The 20705-nt window shown below is 41.3% G+C and overlaps 1 protein-coding gene across 2 annotated transcripts in view; it reads left to right on the top strand.

The window, feature by feature from the left end:
- Positions 1 to 665: 665 nt before the first annotated feature.
- ME2 (malic enzyme 2) overlaps positions 666 to 20705 on the top strand; it is a 71467-nt gene continuing 51427 nt past the window's right edge. The window contains exons 1-2 of one of the 2 annotated variants that reach the window (XM_025365573.1): positions 666 to 1379; positions 18790 to 18909. In XM_025365573.1, coding sequence (XP_025221358.1) covers positions 18802 to 18909 — 108 coding nt within the window. In that variant the 5' untranslated portion in view covers positions 666 to 1379; positions 18790 to 18801. The remainder of the gene's footprint in view (positions 1380 to 18789; positions 18910 to 20705) is intronic. The other variant, XM_025365575.1, reaches the window with a different exon arrangement.

The raw sequence follows: 20705 nt of genomic DNA, 5'->3' as shown, positions 1-20705 counted from the left end.
GTAATGTTTCGTTTCCTTCATCCAACCTGCTGCATCTTGTAAGTTCCTGGCAAGCAGGGTTACTTTAGGTCATGCATATTTATAACTTCTCCACGCCTGCGGTGGTTATTATAGCAACCACACCTATGGGTTATCACCTAACTGGAGTTTCCGCCCCACCCTTCAATGTTCAGAGAGGGGCGGCTGCCCCAGATTCTACATAATTGTCAGAGTTTAGGAGGGAGAAATTCACTCTTCTCTACTTCCACTCCATCTTCTTAATCCTACATTTCCAACACTTTTAATTTTATTCTGCCTTGCCTTTTTTATATTTTACATCTTATTTTTGAAATTAACATTATCTTGCCTTGTTTTAAGAGTACACAAATTCATTACAGTAAAGAGTTTTGGGTGATAACATTTTCTGAATTAAGGGTGAAGAAATATCTCCCATGTCACAACAGTTGCGGGGGCGGGGGTAGGGATGTAGGAAGGCACGGTCCCTGCTGCTTTCAAGGACAAGACAATTAAGTGTTCCGTTGCTTTTCTGAGGCAGAACATTGAACATCTATTTATGGTGACTGTGACAGTGAAGGTGATTGGTAAATTCCCCGCAGGCCAATAATCTTGCCAGCAGCCACGAGGAGTGGCAAAGAATTCTGCGGAAGAGCAAGTCCTCCGCACACAAAACAGCTCGGAAAATGAAAGCGTCGCTGAAGTGCGGAAGCCTCGCATTTCCTGGGTGTTCTTCCTCCTTCCTTTGCAGTGTCCTGCTCTCCCGTCCTCCCCCTTCCTCTGTGGCTCAGGCAGCACGGACCCCACCTCCCAGCTTCCCTGGCCTCGGCGGGTTTGGAGACTAGGACCCCAGGGCCGGGAGTGCTGGGGGCGCGGTCGGCCAGCCCCGGCTTCCTTCAGGGAGCGGCGGAGCTCCTCCTCCTACTCTGCACTGCACTTCTCACACCCGCAGCATCGCGTTCACGAAGGCACCCGCCCCGCCTCAGAACCGTAACCTCCAAGAGCGGAGTTGAGGAAGGCGCTGAGGGCAGGAACCCCGGCGCCGGCCGCTAAGCCTCCAGACGGAGTCCGCCCCTCAGGGCGGTTCCTGCCTCCCATTGGCCCGCGAACCCGTCCGTCTCCGCCGTGGGCCGCGCCTTCCGTGGGCCGCGCCTTTCTGGCCCAGTGCCTGGCCGGGTCCGCTCGCCCTCCTCTCACCCCGCCGCTCTTCGGGCTACCTCGGGGTGTGGGGCCGCCCGCGCCTGTGCGAGCCTGAGCTGGCGGCGGCTCCGGGAGGCTCGCAGAAGGGGAGGGCCGGGCGGCGCGGGAGCTGAGCATCGCCAGGGCGGGCGGCAGGGCGCAGCCTCTCTGCCGGCAGCACCACCTGTCGCGGCGCGAGACCTCTGGTAAGGCCCGGCGAGGTGGGGTCCGGGCGGGGGTCCGGGAGAGGAGCGGGCGGCGCCGGCCTCCCTTGGCCCAGCCCCGAGAGCCCAGCGCTGCCGCGCCTCCGGCCTCCGTGCGTGCGGCCTCAGCCGGTCCCGGCCTGGCGGTGGGGCCTGGGGGAAGGGAGGCGGCCCGCGGAGTCCGCGCTGAGGGCGAGAGACCGGCTGCGTCGCGGCGACCCGGGTTCCAGCGACCCCGGCTCATCCCTGCGCGCGATTTCCAGGTTCCTCCGCACGCTGATGCCGGGGCGCCCCCGTCTCGCCCGGGAGCGAGGCCCTGGGCCTCCCAAACGCCAGCATCTCTTTCTCGCTCTTTCTGCACTTCTCCGCAGAAGGACTTTTGTGGCTGGAAACCCGTTTGGCAAGTCTCTCTCTTTTATTCAGTCGGGCCGAGTTAACGGCAGGAGTTAGGCTGTGTGTGTGGCTCCTCCCTTTAAAAAAAAAGACTTGCTGCGGGCTGGAGAGTTACAAGACTGGACTGATTTCGTCTATTCTTATGAAATGCCATCTGTGGATCGGGATTGGCACGTGTTTCTTCCACGCTGGAGATAACTACCTCTGCATATGGTGTTATCTAGGTGGTCCTAGGTTTCGACTTTCTTTTTTGGTTCCAGAGATAATTCTAGAAAATTTATGTTGCTTGTGGTGAGAAGCGTGATCAAATTAACATGTGCTTTCCTACAAAACGTTTTAACATCTTCTGTCTGTGGATTTACCTTCCTGATGCTTGTGGCTATCACCTCTAAGCAAAGCGGTTAATAGCATTGCTATTTCTGTTAGTGTTGCAGTTGATAACGATAACAATAGTAGCATGTGTTAATCGCTGGTGACAGGCAGAGCGCTAGTTTCTACACGGATTGTCTCAAAATAACCCTTTTGAGGTTGATACTGTTACTGTCTCCAGTTTACAAACCAGGAAACTAAGGTTTATGTAGGTTGAGTAACTTGCCCAAGACCACAGTTTTAACGTGACAAAGCCTAGATTCAAACTCAAGTGATATAACCTCATAGCTGCATCCTTCACCCCCACTCCCATAAACGTGCATGTTCCTTAAGCATTGCTCATGTTGTTAAGCTAATTGCGATATTGTACCCATGATTTTGATTTTCAATTTGCAAATATTCTGTTAGATGAGAGAAACGGTTGTTTTTAAAAACATACATATAGGTCGTTCGCGGTGGCTCACGCCTGTAATCCAGCACTTTGGGAAGCCGACGTGGGTGGATCACCTGAGGGCAGCTAATTTTTGTAATTATAATAGAGACGGGGTTTCACCATATTGGCCAGGCTGGTCTCGAGTTCCTGACCTCAAGTAATCTACCCACCTTGACCTTCCAAAGTGCTGGGATTACAGGCGTGAGCGACTGCGCCTGGCTCCCAGTATGACTTTTATCGGGCATTAATAGCAAATGTTGGGCTGTGCTTCTGTAGAAATATTCTCTTGAGAATAATATATTTATGCTTAATAGCTATTCCTGAGAACTGCTTATGGGTGACACCCTTAGAGGGTGTTTGTATGTTTTTGTCTTTTAATATATTTATGAAAACAAAATATTCATAAAGGAAAAAACCCATTTACCATTTGGGAACTTAGTTTGTAAAATTTAAAACTTCTAGTTATGTATGTATAATTTGTATATTAAGTTAAAAACTCTAATTGATTTTGGTGAATTTCAGACAAACTAGACATACTTTATTTTCTTTAAGACGGAGTTTCGCTCTTGTTGCCCAGGCTGGAGTGCAGTGTTGGTGATTTCCGCTCACTGCAACCTCCGCCTTCCGCGTTCAAGCACTTCTGCATCAGCCTCCCTAGTTGCTGGGACTACAGGCATGCGCCACCACGCCCGGCTAATTGTGTGTGTGTGTGTGTGTGTGTGTGTGTGTATTTTTAGTAGAGACGGGGTTTCACCATGTTTTTCAGGCTGGTCTCGAACTGCTGACCTCAACTGATCCACCTCCTTTGGCCTCCCAAAGTCCTGGGATTACAGGTGTGAGCCATATTTTGAAACACAAATAACATTAAAACCTATATTTACTAGGGATTAATGTTAAAGGACAAAATTCACACTAAAAATTACATTGACTTTATAAAAAGATAACTTTTATTAGAAATTATTTTATTTGAAAGTTACCATTTTGATTTTATGGCAGCATATTATACCTCCTTTGATCAATATGTACAGATTTCAAAAGTGATAAAAAATATATTGATTCTGTATATACTTGTTTAGGATAACATTTAATGTTGCCTGTATCTGTATGCCATCCAAATTCTCATTCTTGACTTAGAGATTTGATTTGAAATATTTTAAATAAATGTTAATCATGATTATCCTTTCAGTCTCTTATATTAATTTCATCATTAAAAGATGTTGATGCAGAAACTAGCAGGCATTTAGAAGGCACCTTGCGACCACCTTAGTCTATAACTGCTAATAGTAATGCTTATAACTAGCTTCTAGAGCACCTAGAGGGTGTTGTGATACGCATCTTAAATAGATTATCTAATTTAAATCTTAAAACAGCCTATTAAATAGGTCTTGTGGTTTAATATTCCCATTTTACTCATGAGAAAATGCGAATCGGGAAGGTTGTGCCTTACTCAGCATCACAGAGCTAGTAAATGGCAAAGCCAGGATTTATTTTGTTTTGCTTTGTTTTGTTTTGTTTTCGTTTTGGAGACAGGGTCTCACTCTAACCCAGGCTGAAGTGCCCTGGTGCTATTATGGCTCACGGCAACCTCAACCTCCCATGCTCAAGCCATCCTCCTGCCTCAGCCTCTGAAGTAGCCGGGACTACAGGCACATGCCACTACCCCCAGTTAATTTTTGAATTTTTCGTAGAAATGAGGTTTTGTCATGTTGCCCAAGCTGACCCGGAACTCTTCAGCTCAAGCAGCCCACCCTCCTTGGCCTCCCAAAGTGCTGGGGATTACAGGTGTTAGCCACAGGATTTATATCCAGGCAGTTTGACTCCAGAACTCGCCCTTTGACCACTCTGCTAGACTATTTGGTATGGGTTTTATTAAGCAAACTTTCAAGTCAAGTAGTCAAGCTCTTTATACTGATACTATTGTAAAACTCTAAGGAGTATATTAATAATACGTATATCAACATTACTACACAGAATTCTGCAAGTTTCCCCTCCCCCACTTTATTGATGAGAAAAATGAGACATCTAAGTCACTGGCTTCCAGACTTTTGGACTTAGTGGACAAGTGAAAAACTGTATGTGTGGGGGACAGTTGGGACCAGACGTAAGATCTCCAACTTTTAGTTATGTCAAGGTTAAGAACCTTCTTAAAAACTACTGCAATCTGGTTGGGCGCAGTGGTTCATGTCTGTAATCCCAGCACTTTGGGAGCCAGAGGTGGGTGGATCACTTGACGTCAGGAGTTCGAGATCAGCCTGACCAACGTGGTGAAACCCCGTCTCTACTAAAAACACAAAAATTGGCTGGACGTGTTAGCACACACCTGTAATCCCAGCTACTCAGTAGGCTGAAGCAGGAGAATCACTTGAACCTGAGAGCCTGAGGTTGCAGTGAGCCGAGATCATACCACTGTACTCCAGCCTGGGCGACAGTGATTTTTGAGACTCTGTCTCAAAAAAACAAACAAAAAACCTACTGCAATCTACTGTCCTGATCCTTTCCTTTAAAAAGGGACATTTTTACCACCACAAAGGTAGGAAGGTCATAATTACAACATAAAAACAGAATAATATTATGAAAAACTGTATTACGTTGTGTTAGTTTTTCCTCATTTGGTCATAGACCAGTCAAAAACATGTCCTAAACTAACACCAATTCAGAGACCATTTGGGAATGCCTGGGTGACACAACTGATTCTGAACTGGTAATTAGCTGAGTCCAGTCCAGATTCACTCTCCACTCTGTCTGACCGCAAGGCCTGTGCTTGTTGCCCTGTCTTGAGCTCTTTCTAGTGAACAGTGTCTAGGGTTTTGGTCTCCTGTGAACACTTTCTCAGGTGTTGACTGTTTCCTTCTCCCCCCAGGTAGGGGGCCAGGGAGAATAGTCTCCAACAGCCAATGTTTTCACAGCTTTAGTCCCAGTGCAGTTTATAAATACCACCCAGAGGGTGAGTTCCACTGCCTCCCTGTTTGAAGTAGTTCTTTTGTCCATGCTTACTCATGGAAAGAGCAAGGCAGTGGCCATACCAGGGCAGGAAACCACAGGCATATTCCAGTATTCAAGAAACTCTCCGGCCAAGTGTAGTGGCTCACACCTGTAATTCCAGCACTTTGGGAGGCCGAGGCAGATGGATCACCTGAGCTCAGGAGTTCGAGACCAGCCTGGCCAACATGGTGAAACCCTGTCTCTACTAAAAATACAAAAAATTAGCCAGGCATGGTGGCGGGTGCCTGTAATCTCAGCTACTTGGGAAGCTGAGGCAGGAGAATTGCTTGACCCGGAAGGTGGAGGTTGTAGTGAACCAAGATCGTGCCATTACACTCCAGCCTGGGTGACAGAGGAAGACTCTGTCTAAAAAACAAAAGAAAGAAACTCCGGTGAATAGCTTGATTTTACTTAGTTATTCAAAATTAGAATCCCCACCTTCTTTTATTTGCTATTTTTACTTCCCTCGCTCCTGTAGTTCTCCTTCTGTCATCTTTGTGTAACATAAGGAGTTAGGTGTGTGTTTTCCGTGTTCTGTCTTGTCTCCAGCAGATATTAAGCCCACCTGTCTGTTTCTCTCTGTAAGTGTTCTGAGTTCTGATTTCTGCAAAGGTTAGTTTTTTCCTTAAGTTGTTTTTTTGCTTATGCCTACTAAAGACACTGTTAAAATTACTTTTATATTTTATTTTACTCTATCACTTGCTAATAAAATTAAATTCTCTAATACTTTGAATAATATGTTTTATCTTTATAATACTCTTTTGCATATATTCTCTTATTTGATCATCACAGTTTTCTGTGAGGTAGATTTGAGAGGTGATGTTGTCTTTATATACAAGCCAAATTCATTATTTTATTTATTTATTTTGAGGCAGAGTCTCACTCTGTCACCAGGCTGGAGTGCAGTGGCGCAATCTCTGCTCACTGCAACCTCCACCTCCTGGGTTCAAGCAAGTCTCCTGCCTCAGCCTCCCAAGTCACTGGGATTACAGGCACGCACCACCTTGCCTGGCTAATTTTTGTACTTTTAGTAGAGATGGGGTCTCACCATGTTGGCCAGGATGGCCTCAATCTCTTGATGTCGTAATCTGTCCGCCTTGGCCTCCCAAAGTGCTGGGATTACAGGCATGAGCCACTGTGCCGGGCCCAAATTCATTATTTGATAGGAACAAGATTTTAACTAGGAGTTGAAAATAGAATATTTCATATATCAGAAACCTGATCTTAACTGATGATTCCAAAATGCATTTTTTGGGGGATTGCCTTTGATTCAAAATAAAATGTATTCCATACCATTTTAGATTTACCTAGTTTGCAGTACTAATCACCAAAGTGTGCGTGTGTGTGTTTGAAATGGAGTTGCGCTCTTGTTGCCCAGGCTGGAGTGCAGTGGCAGGATCTCCGCTCACTGCAGCCTCCGCCTCTCAGGTTCAAGCGATTCTCCCACCTCAACCTCCCGAGCAGCAAGGATTACAGGTGCCTGTCACCACACCCAGCTAATTTTTTTGTATTTTTAGTAGAGACAGGGTTTTGCCGTGGTTTGGCCAGTCTGGTCCCGAACTCCTGGTCTCAGGCAATCTGCCTGCCTCAACCTCCCAAAGTGCTGGGATTTCAGGCTTGAGCCACGACGCCAGGCCCAAAGTTGTAACTGTAGTAAATAATGCTGTCTCTCCCGGAAGAGCCACACAAACATATGATGAGTTACTTTAGAACTTCTTTTTAGCTGGATGTGATGGCTCATGCCTGTAATCCTAGCAACTCACGGGCTGAGGTGGGAAGATTGCTTGAGGCCAAGAGTTCAAGACCAGCCTGGGCAACATAGTGAGATGCCAGCTCTACAAAATATTAAAATCAGCCAGGTACAGTGGCTTATGCCTATAGTCCCAACTACTTGGGAGACTAAAGCAGGTGAATCATTTGAGCCAGGAGTTCAAGACTGCAGTGAGCTATGATTATACAACTGTACTCCAGCCTGAGTGACAGAGTGAGATACTATCTCTAAAAAAAATAATAATAATAAAACTTTTTTTAAATGACAATTTTTAAAATTTAAATAGGTTTTTTTCACCACTTAGCAGAGTATCAACCATCCCAATTTTGTTAATAATACTTTTGTCGCCATGTTGGGGATTCTGGGGAGAAAGCTACTTGGTGTGCATATTTTTAACACTGTGCTGATATAATTAACATTATTAGTAATTTGATACTGATTAATTTTAAAAGTGTAGAAACATGATGTATATAGAATTTGTACTTGTAGAACCAACTGCTGGTACTTTCTGGAGTACGCTAATAAACGGAAATAAAGTGATATGGACCTTTCATGCAACATAATCCTGAAACGATGTATAAAAGTCAAATTTGAGTAACTTGAAATTTAAAAATAGCCTGAAAAATCTTGCTATTTAAAGAAATCCAGTGAAGAATTCTCTTATATAGCAAATTCTCTCTCTTAAAATCAACGGAGTTTGTTCGAAGCAGGCTCTACCACTGTTTCTTCTTCTAGATTGTACGTATTTAATAGATATCAATTATTAGATTCAGATAGCGAAGATATTTTGTAAGTACACAATGCTGGTTCTATGTGTGTGTGTGTGTGTGTGTGTGTGTGTGTGTGTGTGTATACCCATACAAATTTAAAATTTTTAAAAAAGGAACACTTGGGAAGCCTATACAGATATATGTCTATTTTTTAATTTAAAACTGAGAAAGGGTGAGTTAGATTTTGTTCTGAGATGGAGTCTCACTCTGTTGCCTAGGCTGGAGTGCAGTGGCATGATCTCGGCTTACTATAACCTCCACCTCCCTGGTTCAAGCGATTCTGATGCCTCAGCCTCCTGAGTAGCTGGGATTATAAGAATGCACCACCCTGCCTGGCTAATTTTTGAATTTTTAGTAGAAGTGAGTTTTCACCACGTTGGCCAGGCTGGTCTTGAACTCCTGATCTCAAGTGATGCGCTCGCCTCAGCCTCCCAAAGTGCTGGGATTACAGGTGTGAGCCACTGCACCTGGCCAAGTTCTTTTTCTTGGTTTTGTTCATGTTTATAGTTCTTTTAAAAAGCACAAAGGTGAGCTTTGTATAGGACTTTATAACTTACTGGTAATAGAACATTAACAGAATATATTGCATGGTGGTGATTTAATAGATTCTGTTGAATGCTTTTGATGTTTACCTAAAGAAAACCAAATCTGGCTGGATGCAGTGGCTCACACCTGTAATCTTGGCACTTTGGGAGGGCAAGGCTGGCAGATTGCTTGAGGCCAGGAGTTTGAGACCAGCCTGGGCAACATAAAGAGACCCTATCTCTACCAAAAATCCAAAAAAATTAGCCAGGCATGGTTGTGTGTGCCTATAGTCCCAGCTACTTGGGAGGCTGAGGCAGGAGAATCACTTGAATCCAGGAGACAGAGGCTGCAGTGAGCCAAGATCGTGCCACTGCACTCCAGCCTGGGTGACAGTGACAGCGAGACTCTGACTCAAAAAGAAAAAGGAAAACCAAATCTGATGGTGTAAGTTTCACAGAGGCTAAAAAGACATGGATTCCTGTAGTGTTAAGTAGGATTATGAGAGCAATACTAACCGTAGGCCTCATTCCGGCCCTGGCGTGTGGTAGGTGCTCAATAGATGAGTAAATAATTATGATATAGGTTTAAACTGAATCAACTTCCAGTTTAAAGTGATCAATTAGTCACATGCCGGAATCTCCCTTTCTTGCTCTAAAAACACAGAGATGGTAAGTAAAATTGAAACAACACAGAGCCAAGTTTGAAAGCAAGAGAGAAATCTCCACATGCAGGAAGGAAGAAAGAACCTATAGCAGTGAGCTTGATTGAAGACAAATGTTCCATGGGTAGACAGGGAAGAAACACAGTACATAAATACTACTTAGGGTCTGAAGTGCTTATTGCTTGCCAGGAGATGGAAACTGAGTTCCCAAGGCCTGTTCAACATTCAGAACCAAAATTAGACATATATTGGGAAGCTGAGAATGGGGAAACACTTTTCTCCCCATGAATGAAGACTGTATCCTCACTGGCGTTGAGACAAGAGTTAAACCATCCATCCCACACCATAAGTAGAATCCTAAGCCTCAACTTGTTTGAATTTGACTTTGGAATTCTACCCGAGGTATGTAACCATCTAACACAGAAACTAACGTAGAAACTGGTTTTAGCCTGTAGACCCTCTAGATCTCATATAGAGGCAAACTTAAAACTGCCCCCAAGGGTTGATTTCCACAACATACAACATGTATGGGACCACCGTGAAAGATTGCTCTTATTTTTTTTTAAAGTGAGCTTACAGACAAAAATTATGCCTTTGAAAGAGATTGAAAATTTATATTCAGGCACTAAAGACATTAGAAAATGTCTTTAAAATAAATATTTAGGCCAGGTGCGGTGGCTCAAGTCTGTAGTCCCAGCACTTTGGGAGGCCGAGACGGGCGGATCACGAGGTCAGGAGATTGAGACCATCCTGGCTAACCCGATGAAACCCCATCTCTACTAAAAAAAAAAATACAAAAAACTAGCCAGGCGAGGTGGCGGGTGCCTGTAGTCCCAGCTACTCGGGAGGCTGAGGCAGGAGAATGGCGTAAACCCGGGAGGCAGAGCTTGCAGTGAGCTGAGATCTGGCCACTGCACTCCAGCCTGGGCGACAGAGCGAGACTCCATCTCAAAAAAAAATAAAAATAAAAATAAATAAATAAATAAATATCTATTTAATGAGGTCAGAATTTAAAGTTATGAAGCATGAACTGGTGACTGTAAAACAGAACCAAATAGAAATATAGACATAAAATAATTGAAGTGAAAAAACGGAATATCAGAAATAGATAACTAAAGAGCTGTATAAGAAGTTAGATGGTGGATAAATTGCTTAATCAAGAAATGAGGCCGGGTTCAGTGGCTCACGCCTGTAACCATAATACTTTGGGAGGTTGAGTCTGGCAGATCACTTGAGCCCAGGAGTTGGAAACCAGCCTGGGCAAAATGGTGAAACTCTTTCTCTGCAAAAAAAAAAAAAAAACCTACAAAAATTAGCTGTGCATGGTGGCACATGCCTGTCATCCCAGCTACTTGACAGGCTGAGGTGGGAGGATTGCTTGAGCCCCTGAAGTCAAGGCTGCAGTGAGCTGTGATCATGCCACTGCACTCTAGCCTGGGGAACAGAGCAAGATCCTGTCTCAAAATAAAAGAAAATAAATGAAATGAAATTTTGTCTTTAAAAATGGAATTTAGAAAGGAATGGGAGGGAATACGTTTATGAAACAAAAACAATATAACCAAAGGCTCAGAAGCTGAAAAATTTGGAAGAGGAAGGGAAAGCAAATAAAAACCCTGGACTACCACTAATAAGCTGAGTGATACTGGACTGTCCATTTCTATCTCTGGGCTTTAGGGTTTTTTTCATTTAAATTAAGATATTTAAACTAGGTGATGTCTAAGACTTGTGATAACTATAATTATGATTCAAGAAAAATCTATGTAAATCTAATTAGAATAAAGCACTATTTAGTTTAAGGTTTATGTACTTGGTAATATATACTGTTTTAGGAAGGAAGCTCTATAAAGGGTATCAGGGTCATAAAGATGCATTAAATAGTGTGGTATTGTACTGAATATATTGATCTTCCCAATTCTGTCACAGAGCTCCTCCAACCCTTGGATTTCCTGAATGATAGGAGTGTCTTTAAAAAAATGTTTTTAACTGATGCATAATAGATGTACATAGTTCAGGGTACATGTGATAATTTAATATATTCATATAATTTGTAAAGATCAAGTCAGTGTATTTTGGTTAGCCATCACTTTCAATATTTGTATTTATGCTAGAAACATTCTTTTAACTATTTTAAAATGTACAGTAGATTATTATAAACTATAGTCACCTTACTGATCTAACACTAGGTCTTATTCCTTCTGTCAAGCTGTATATTTGTATCCATTAATCCCCTCCCCCCCATGATAGGCATGTTTTTTGTCATAATGATCCCCTTTTGATCACACCTGAGTGTATGCTGGTCACATGAGGTGACTCTACTCTGCCTAGGTAGAGCCCCTAGGCAGCCTCAGGATAGGGCTGATCACTAGAAAGACCAAGTGATTAGAGGGTTAGAACTTTCAGCCCTATCCATGAGCTTTGGGGTGCTGAACATTAAGCTCTATAAAACTCTTGAACAACAAGATTTGATGAGCTTCTGGGTTGCTGAACACATGGCGCTGGGAGAGTGGCCTGTCCATAGAGGGCATGGAAGCCCTGCATCCCCTTGCCCCCAATACCTTGCCATCTACATCTCTTTATCTGGCTCTTCATCTGTATCCTTTGTAATAAAGGGGGATCTTTTTGAAGATGTATTAGGAAAAAGCAATTTACCACGGATAATAAGACTTAAAAATGGGCCATGGTTAAAGACTTGATAAGAGTTCATAATAATAATGATACAATTGACAAGGAAATTTAGTTATTTCTGTGACATACAACAGTTTAGCATTAGAATTATGACTGACAACATTTCCTAAGACGTATCAGATTTCCAGGAATCTCATGCAGTTTTGGAACACATATTGACCTGTTCATGTTAATGTGACTGTAGGAAATGGTTAAACATTATTCTTATTTGATAATGCTTCCCATATAATTTAACATGCCCAGTAAGCCTAATATGTTTCGCTTGGGCTTCTGCGTGCCCTTCTGGAATGTCCAAGAGTTGGTTTAAGGTCAAAAAGATATAATTTGGAATTTGAAATTTGATTTGGTGATAGTTTAGAGATTTCAAAAATCAAGAATCCTCACTCTTTGATAGAAAAGCAACCCCATTTTCCAAAAAAATCAAAAGGCTCAATAAAGACAGTATGATGCAAACAATGTTTCTTCTATTTTGCAGCTTACTCAAAAGGCAAATTATAGTCTTTTGTTATTTTTTTATTAATACTACACAAAAATCTTATTCAGAAGAGAAAACCAAATTCAATATATTATTATTATTATTATTTTTCCTTTTTTGTACTTTTTGTGGAGACAAAGTCTTACTATGTTGCCCAGGCTAGTCTCGAACTCTTGAACTCAAGTGATCCACCCATCTCAGCCTCCCAAAGTGCTGGGATTCCAGGCATGCACCACTGTGCAGGGCCTCAATGTAGTACTATTAAAGTGAATTTTAATAAAGCCTTATAAATAAATTCAGTCTCAGTCAACTTTGACCACACAAGATAAGATTTCTGTAAATTTTTTACAACTACTTACAAAATTATTTCAGGTTTTTTTCTTCTCTAACTTATTTTATCAATTTAGTTTTATCTATATCATTTTTTTCCTTCATTATAAAACTTTTAAATAACCTCTAAACTAGACGGAATTACTTTTTTAAACAAAAAACACATCTTTTGTCTGTCTTATAACTTTCCCCACCAAAAAGCATCCTGCCTTTCTTGTAAAATAATTTTCTTTATATCTAGTTGTTTTAATTACATATATTGCAATTTTGACTCTTACTAATTTCCAGTATAAAACCTAGCAGGAAGCAATTTTAATTGCTATGTACCAGGTACAGAGTCCTGGACAGAGCTATGAAGACTACGTCTGTCTGGGGGACCCAGCCCCTTCTAGCATGGCCAGGAGGCACTGCTGGACCAGGAGAGCAGGACCATATAGGGCCTGGCTCTGCCCTGCAGCTGGTGGCCCAGGTACTGAAGATAAATGTATGTACCTGGGCCTCACCATGGTCACCTGTGTAGACTGCAGAATTTAAAGGCTCAAAACCAAAAACGTAAGTTCAGACAAATCAAACAAATATTAAAAATATCTCAGGAGCAACAGTTTGATGACCTTAAAATAACGAAGAAGAAACTGTAAATCTGACCAGTAGACCCAAGGCAAAAATGTCTGAATTATATTTAATACTGACAATTTTGAGACATTCTTATTTTACCAACAATTTTTAAACTAGCTTTATTTCAAATAGAATTTAAGCTTTTTCAAGAAGGAGTCTGGATAGGTCAGAGGAGACACTGAGGAAGGTTAATCTGAACTACCAGACTACAAGGTGGAGTGGTCTTCTTTATAAATCCCACAGGGGATCCAAAGCAGACAGTTTGAGCATACAAAGGAGTTTTACTTTGTTGTAAATCTGAATTCTGCTTGTGATTTTCCTTTTGTATCTTTTCATAGATCTCTGAAAAGATAAGAGGTCTCTGAAAAATTTTCTCATAAATACAGCCAATTAATTTATTTCATAAGCACCTAAGCCAATGAGCCTTTTTCATGGAAAGTCCCAGAGGTAACTCTGCAGGTTTAGAATACCATAGACATGAGTGACATTTTTTAAATGGCACAGATGTGTTTCCGCATGATCCCCAAAAGAATTCACTCCCACAAATAGGCTAAGATAGCAGAAGACTCTTGTTGCCATAGACAGTGATGGTGTTTGTTCATGGTGTCTCCAGTATCACACAAATTTGTGGGGGGCACTAGTCACAGACCCGTTTCTCCATGACACCTGGAGGCCTACCTGGACCACCTGGAATTGGACTTACAATTTTTTTTTTTTTTTTTTTTTTTGAGATGGGGTCTCACTCTGTCATCAGGGCTGGAGTGCAATGGCATAATCTTGGCTCACTGCAACCTCTGCCTCCCAGACTCATACAATCTTCCCACCTTAGCTGGTACCACAGGTGTACACCACACCCAGCTTAATTTTATTTGTGTGTGTGTGTGTGTGTGTGTGTGTTTTGGTGGAGACGGGGTTTCACCATATTGACCATGCTGGTCTCGAACTGCTGAACTCAAACAATCTGCCTGCCTTGCCCTCCCAAAGTGCTGGGATTACAGGGGTGAGCCACTGCACCCGGCCTGGACTTGTAATTCTTTATAGTTTCTTTACTTTCTGAAAAAATGTTAACATCTTTAATCTGTTTGAAAGGTTTTGCTAACTGTAATGGCAAATCCTTCTACCTCTTCTTTTTCAAAATTTCTTGGATTTTCTCACATTTGCTCTTTCAAATATACGTTCAAGCTGAGTCTAAAGCTCCCTAAAGTTCAAGGATGCAGTGAGCTATGATTGGGCCACTGCACTCCAGCCTGAGCTCAGAATGAGATCTTGTCTCTAAAAAAATGAAAAACAAAGCTCTATAAATATTCTTGGAATTTTTGTTGGAATTGCCTTAGAACTGTGTGGATTGTTTCAGGGGAAACTGATATTTTTACTGTTGACTCTTCCCATCCAGAAATGGGTATTTCTATCCATGTATTTAGGACTTCTTTATGTCTATTAGTTTCTCTGTTGGTGTACTTCCTAGGTATTTTATAATTTGTATTAGTATTATAAATAGAATCTTTTATCCTATTAAAGATCTTATTGCTGATATAATCAGCCACTTTGCTGAAGTCTTCTTATTAGTTCTAGTATTTTTTTCGGTTGACTGTCTCAGATTTTCTAGATGGCAGTTATATCATCTGCAGCTTTAGACCTGTGTTGTAAATGGGCCCAAAATAATGCTGCTTTTTTATTCTAAGAAAAACAATTCAGTGGAGTCATGAAGTGAAAAGTATAGTAAAAAAATTACTCTTTAAGGCCAGGCGCGGTGGCTGACACCTGTAATCCCAACACTTTGGGAGGTTGAGGTAGGAGGATCACAAGGTCAGGAGTTCGAAACCAGCCTGGCCAACATGGTGAAACCCCATCTCTACTAAAGATACAAAAAGTCAGCTGGGCATGGTGGCACATGCCTGTAATCCCAGGTACTTGGGAGGCTGGGGCCGGAGAATTGCTTGAACCCGGGAGGCGGAGGTTGCAGTGAACCGAGATCATGCCATTGCTCTCCAGCCTGGGCGATAGGGTGAGACTCCATCTCAAAAAAAAAAAAAAAAACCCCTTTAAATTTGCTTGAATACTTGAGTTATTATAAAATAATAAGCATAAATATACGGAATAATAGTAATAGTGTATATGCAAAATCGTAATTTTATAGTATTTTGAACTTAAAGCATCAAGATGGTAGCATAAATTAATTTCTAAAAAGATAACCTGAACACTTATTTTTCATCATGGTTATTTTTGCTACTCTATTATGACTATAATAGAAATGCAGCAATGAAAAAGGATGAGGATAATGATGTAGCACCTGCTTAATGAATAAGACCAGTCAGATGAGTAAAATACATAATTTCGATAATTTGTGTTACCTTTCCCCGGAAAAGGCTATCAGGAAGTTGTTAGAGTTTGATGCCCCCCCAGTAGTCAGCCTTGGTAATTGAGAAAGTAATTTGCTTGTGTTTGACTCAAAAGGTTTGTGTAGGCTCAGCTACTGGTTATTTTTCTGTCTTACTGTCTTTTGAACAGCTCAAATATTTCTTAAAAGGGTCTCAAATCTCCTATGTGTGATTTTGTAGTTTTATTCTACTAACAACATATTCAGAAATTAAATCATTTTTTTAACAGTACATTGAAGATTTTCTATTACTGCCTTTTCCTCTTACTCTTTCTGCTCTTCCCATTTTCTACATTCTTTGTCAGTGTTTTGTTAAGGCTCATAATTAATTCTTAAATTTCTTCTTTGAAGCTGTGAACAAAACCATCCCTACTATCTTGGCCTGGCTACCTGTACAGTGTTTTTCACTTTTTTGACAAAGAACAGGAAACCTTTTAAATCATTCACACTTTCTTTTCATTCATGTCCTTAATGCTTTGATTATTTAGTTTAATTGCATCAATGACTATTTAATGTGAGTGAAACATTCTTGGCAATGTTGAAGGACTTCTCACTCTGACTGCGTCATATTTAATATCAGGCTTACCATCCATACATGGATGTGTTGATGAAACGCTAAGCCTCATGCAGGTGGTCTTGAAACATCAAATCGCACTTCATTTCAAAGGTTGGTGGATGGAAGTGGTATGGGAGGCAGAAAACAACTTCAGCATAGTTACTTGCAAACTGGAGTGTTTCAGTGTCCAGGAATAAGTGATCATGCAACACCTTTAAAACATCCCTTTTTGGCCAGGCGCGGTGGCTCACGCCTGTAATCCCAGCACTTTAGGAGGCTGAGGCAGGTGGATCACCTGAGGTCAGGAGTTCAAGACCGGCCTGGCCAACATGGTAAAAATGTTGTCTCTACAAAAATACAGAAAAAAAAAAAATTAGCCGGGCATGATGGTGGGTTCCTGTAATCCCAGCTACTCGGGAGGCTAAGGCAGGAGAATAGCTTGAATCCAGGAGGCAGAGGTTGTAGTGAGCTGTGATCGCGCTGTTGCACTACAGCCTGGGCGACAGAGAGAGACTCCATCTCAAAAAAAAAAAAAAAAAAAAAAAATCCCTTTTTTGGTTGGGCACAGTGGCTCATGCATATAATCCCAGCACTTTGGGAGGCTGAGGCAGGTGGATCATGAGGTCAGGAGTTCCAGACCAGCCTGGCCAATATGGTGAAACCCCATCTCTAATAAAAATATAAAAAATTAGCTGGGCACGGTGGCATGTGCATATTGTCCCAGTTACCCAGGAGTCTGAGGCAGGATGGCAGGATAATCACTTGAACCTGGGAGGCAGAGGTTGCAGTGAGCCGAGATGGCGCCACTGCACTCCAGCCTGGGTGACAGAGCCAGACTCTTTCTCAAACATAAATAAATAAATAAATTCCCTTTTTTGAAGTTCTCACTGACCTCTGGATTGAAATATGCGTAAAAGTAATCCAGAAATCATGCTGCCACTGAACAACCCCCCCACCTCCTGTGTGTGTGTATGTGTGTACAACACAGGCAGGATAGTTTCCTTCCTGCCTTTCGGGTCACAGGGATTTGTAACCCTTATAGTAGAGCTTGGCAAAACTTTTGTTGTAAAGCATAAATATACAGAATAATAGTAATAAAGAGTTTATGTTGTAATGGACCAAAAGGAGGAATGGGGAATAACTGCTTAATGGGTATAGTGTTTCTTTCTGGGGTAAAATGTTATTTTGGAATAAATAGAGGTGGTGGTTATACAACTATTAAGAATTTTCTGGCCGGGCTCGGTGGCTCATGCCTGTAATCCCAGCACTTTGGGAGGCCGAGGCAGGCGGATCACGAGGTCAGGAAATCGAGACCATCCTGACCAACACAGTGAAACCCCTTCTCTACTAAAACTACAAAAAAATTAGCCAGGCGTGGTGGCGGGCGCCTGTAGTCCCAGCTACTCAGGAGGCTGAGGCAGGAGAATGCCGTGAACCCGGGAGGTGGAGCTTGCAGTGAGCTGAGATCGTGCCACTACACTTCCGCCTGGGCGATAGAGCGAGACTCCATCTCAAAAACAAAAACAAAAAAAGAATTTCTGAAATGCCTCTGAATTGTTCAGTTTAAAATGGTTACTTTTATGGTATATGAGCTTGAAAAAGAAAAAAAAATCCTTATGTAAATGGTTCTGCTGCCCCCTCACACAGATCATGGATTTCTCCACAAATAGAAATTCCATTTAAAAAAACTTAACAGCATAATCATTGCAATGATTTGTAATGTTTAAAGAAATAAATAGGCATTTCAAATTCTGATTTTTGGTGAGGTAATTGGTAAGCAGAAGAATCTATTGTCACTAAATATTTTATATTTAATGTATAGTTTTCTCTTTAAAAATGTCCATGTTTATGATGGATGCAATTATTTTATACATTATTTCATATAAAGTAATTATACACAATTTATATGTTTTCTAGCCAATTTATATTATTTATTTATATTAAATAACAGGTTTGCTAAGACAAAAAATTCTAGTATATTAAATTTAAACATTAAACATAGTACATTGAAATTCTAGGTCTAGATTAAGAATCAGGATAGTTTTTCTTCCTCTGTGTGTGTCTCCACTTTCCTATTATTTACTTTTCTACCTTCAAGCTAAACTCTCACTCACTAAAATGAAACTCACTTTGCTATTTACTATGTTACCTTGTTTCTTAACCTCTTAATTTGTTTATCTCACAAGTGGGAGATGCATACCTTGCCACACTTGTGTGTCTAGAAAGAGGTTAAATGTTTTTTGCAGTGTCTGATACATAGTAGGTGGTACATAAAGAGTAGCAGTGATTATTTCCCAAGAACATAAGAGTGTTATCAGAAAAAGTTAAGTTTTCACCTTCGCCTATTGTTACCTTTTTAAAACAGTTGCAGCCTATGGAAACATGAATGTGTTTTGAAAACTGATACCCAGTGGACATGGAGGCCTATAATATGATTCTCAACAGTGGTTTATTTGGTTTGTTTTTTTCAGGTGAAAGAAAAGATGTTGTCCCGGTTAAGAGTAGTTTCTACCACTTGTACTTTGGCATGTCGACGTTTGCACATAAAAGAAAAAGGCAAGCCACTTATGCTGAACCCGAGAACCAACAAGGTGGTAACATTAATACCAATGTACATTTTCTCTCTTCCTGTTAAAGGTTTGATATATTTAAGACTGATAAGGTGTGACATATTTTTGTAGCTTTATGCTGAGGCTGTTCAGAGATAGTTGTTTACATGAACTTTTTACGCTTCTCTACATGGCAAAATCGTGGTTGCTTTATACCCCCTAAATTTCATCCTCATGACTTTTACCACCAGAAAAGGATTGACTTTGATTCCTAGTTCTAGCTTTAAAAAATAAAAAATAAAAACTTGGAATAGTGCTTTGGCCAGGACGTTGGGCCACATGTGAGATATTTACATTTCCCCAGCTCACATCAGGTACTCACCCTGAGCTAATCAGTTAGGTCCTTGGAAGGTAGGGTCAAAATTGTGAAATGAACCTTTATGTAAAGTCCACATCACCCCACCTCCACCTGTCTTTTTGGACACAAACCATTGCACACAAAAAATTTTCCCCATTAGTTAGAATGATTAGATGACTGCTTCAAAAGAGAGAGACTCTTGACTCTTTATTATACTCTTGGGACAAAAGTGACGTGCAGTATTGAGATCCAGTCATGACTTCGTCCTTCATCTATGTTTAGTTCAGTGGACAAGTGCCTGTCTGTTTTTTAGTGGCAATATTAAATGGTAAGTAAAAGTTCTGGGAAGAGATTTTTTTACAAGAAGCTTGCAAGCGGATACATTGCAATATATGAAATTTACCTTTTGGGGAAAGGTAAATTCAAATGAAAGGTGTGACTTATTTTAAAAGAGCAGTCATAAAAAACTTGTCAGTCCCATTTGTTTCCCACTATCAGGGAAAATAGTTTATTGTTATCATATGATAAGTAATGAGGGGTTTCAGGCCTACAAAGAGGAATTTGACCATGGGTAACACAGAGCACCTCACCTTTGTATTCTTGTGTGTGACACAGAATGAGTTCGGCAAGCAGTTAGTGCGTTAAATAAAGCTTAATGAAGGATATTCTAATCCTCTCTTCTTTGTGCTTGACCTCTCCACATCACATTTGCTCTTTAAGATGCACCTCATTTCAAATCCAGTTCTCCTGTAGAACCTTTTTACACCACCGTGGAGGAGTAATTACTCTCTTCTCTGAAACCCCATAGCAGTTTCTTCCTGTACCTGTGGCAAGTAATCAATATGTGTTGCTTTGTGTTTCTTTTCATGGTTTTAAGCTGTTATTGAAGTAATTTATGGTAGTTACATTTTCATGAATTTGTATCTTCTTGACTATATTTCTGGTTCCTTTTGGGCAGTGACCATTCAAATACTTCTGTGTATCTTTTACAGTGCTATGGGTGCATTTGATAAAGATATTGGTTTTATTTTATCTTTTATCCTTATGGAAATAATTTATTTAAAACCTACTCTGGGGATTTAGAGATTATAAGAAATTTATAAAGTACATTGAGTGGCAAACAAGTTTGCAGATGGAGCATAGTTTAAGTGCATTACCATACTTCTCTAAAGAAAATAATGTCAGCCAGGCTCAGTGTCTCATGCCTGTAATCCCAGCACTTTGGGAGGCCGGGGCGGGTGGATCACCTGAGGTTGGGAGTTCGAGACCAGCCTGACCAACATGGAGAAACCCTGTCTCTACTGAAAATACAAAATTAGCTGGGCGTGGTGGTGCATGTCTGTAATCCCAGCTACTCAGGAGGCTGAGGCAGAATTGTTTGAACCCGGAAGTGGAGGGTGCGGTGAACCTAGGTTGTGCCATTGCACATCAACCTGGGCAAGAAGAGTGAAACGCTATCTCAAAAAAAAAAAAAAAAGAA

The sequence above is a fragment of the Theropithecus gelada genome, chromosome 18 (genome assembly GCF_003255815.1).
Source record: "Theropithecus gelada isolate Dixy chromosome 18, Tgel_1.0, whole genome shotgun sequence".
Taxonomy (NCBI): Eukaryota; Metazoa; Chordata; class Mammalia; order Primates; family Cercopithecidae; genus Theropithecus; species Theropithecus gelada.
Note: the sequence above shows the minus strand (reverse complement) of the source record. Positions and strands in the feature narration are given on the sequence as shown.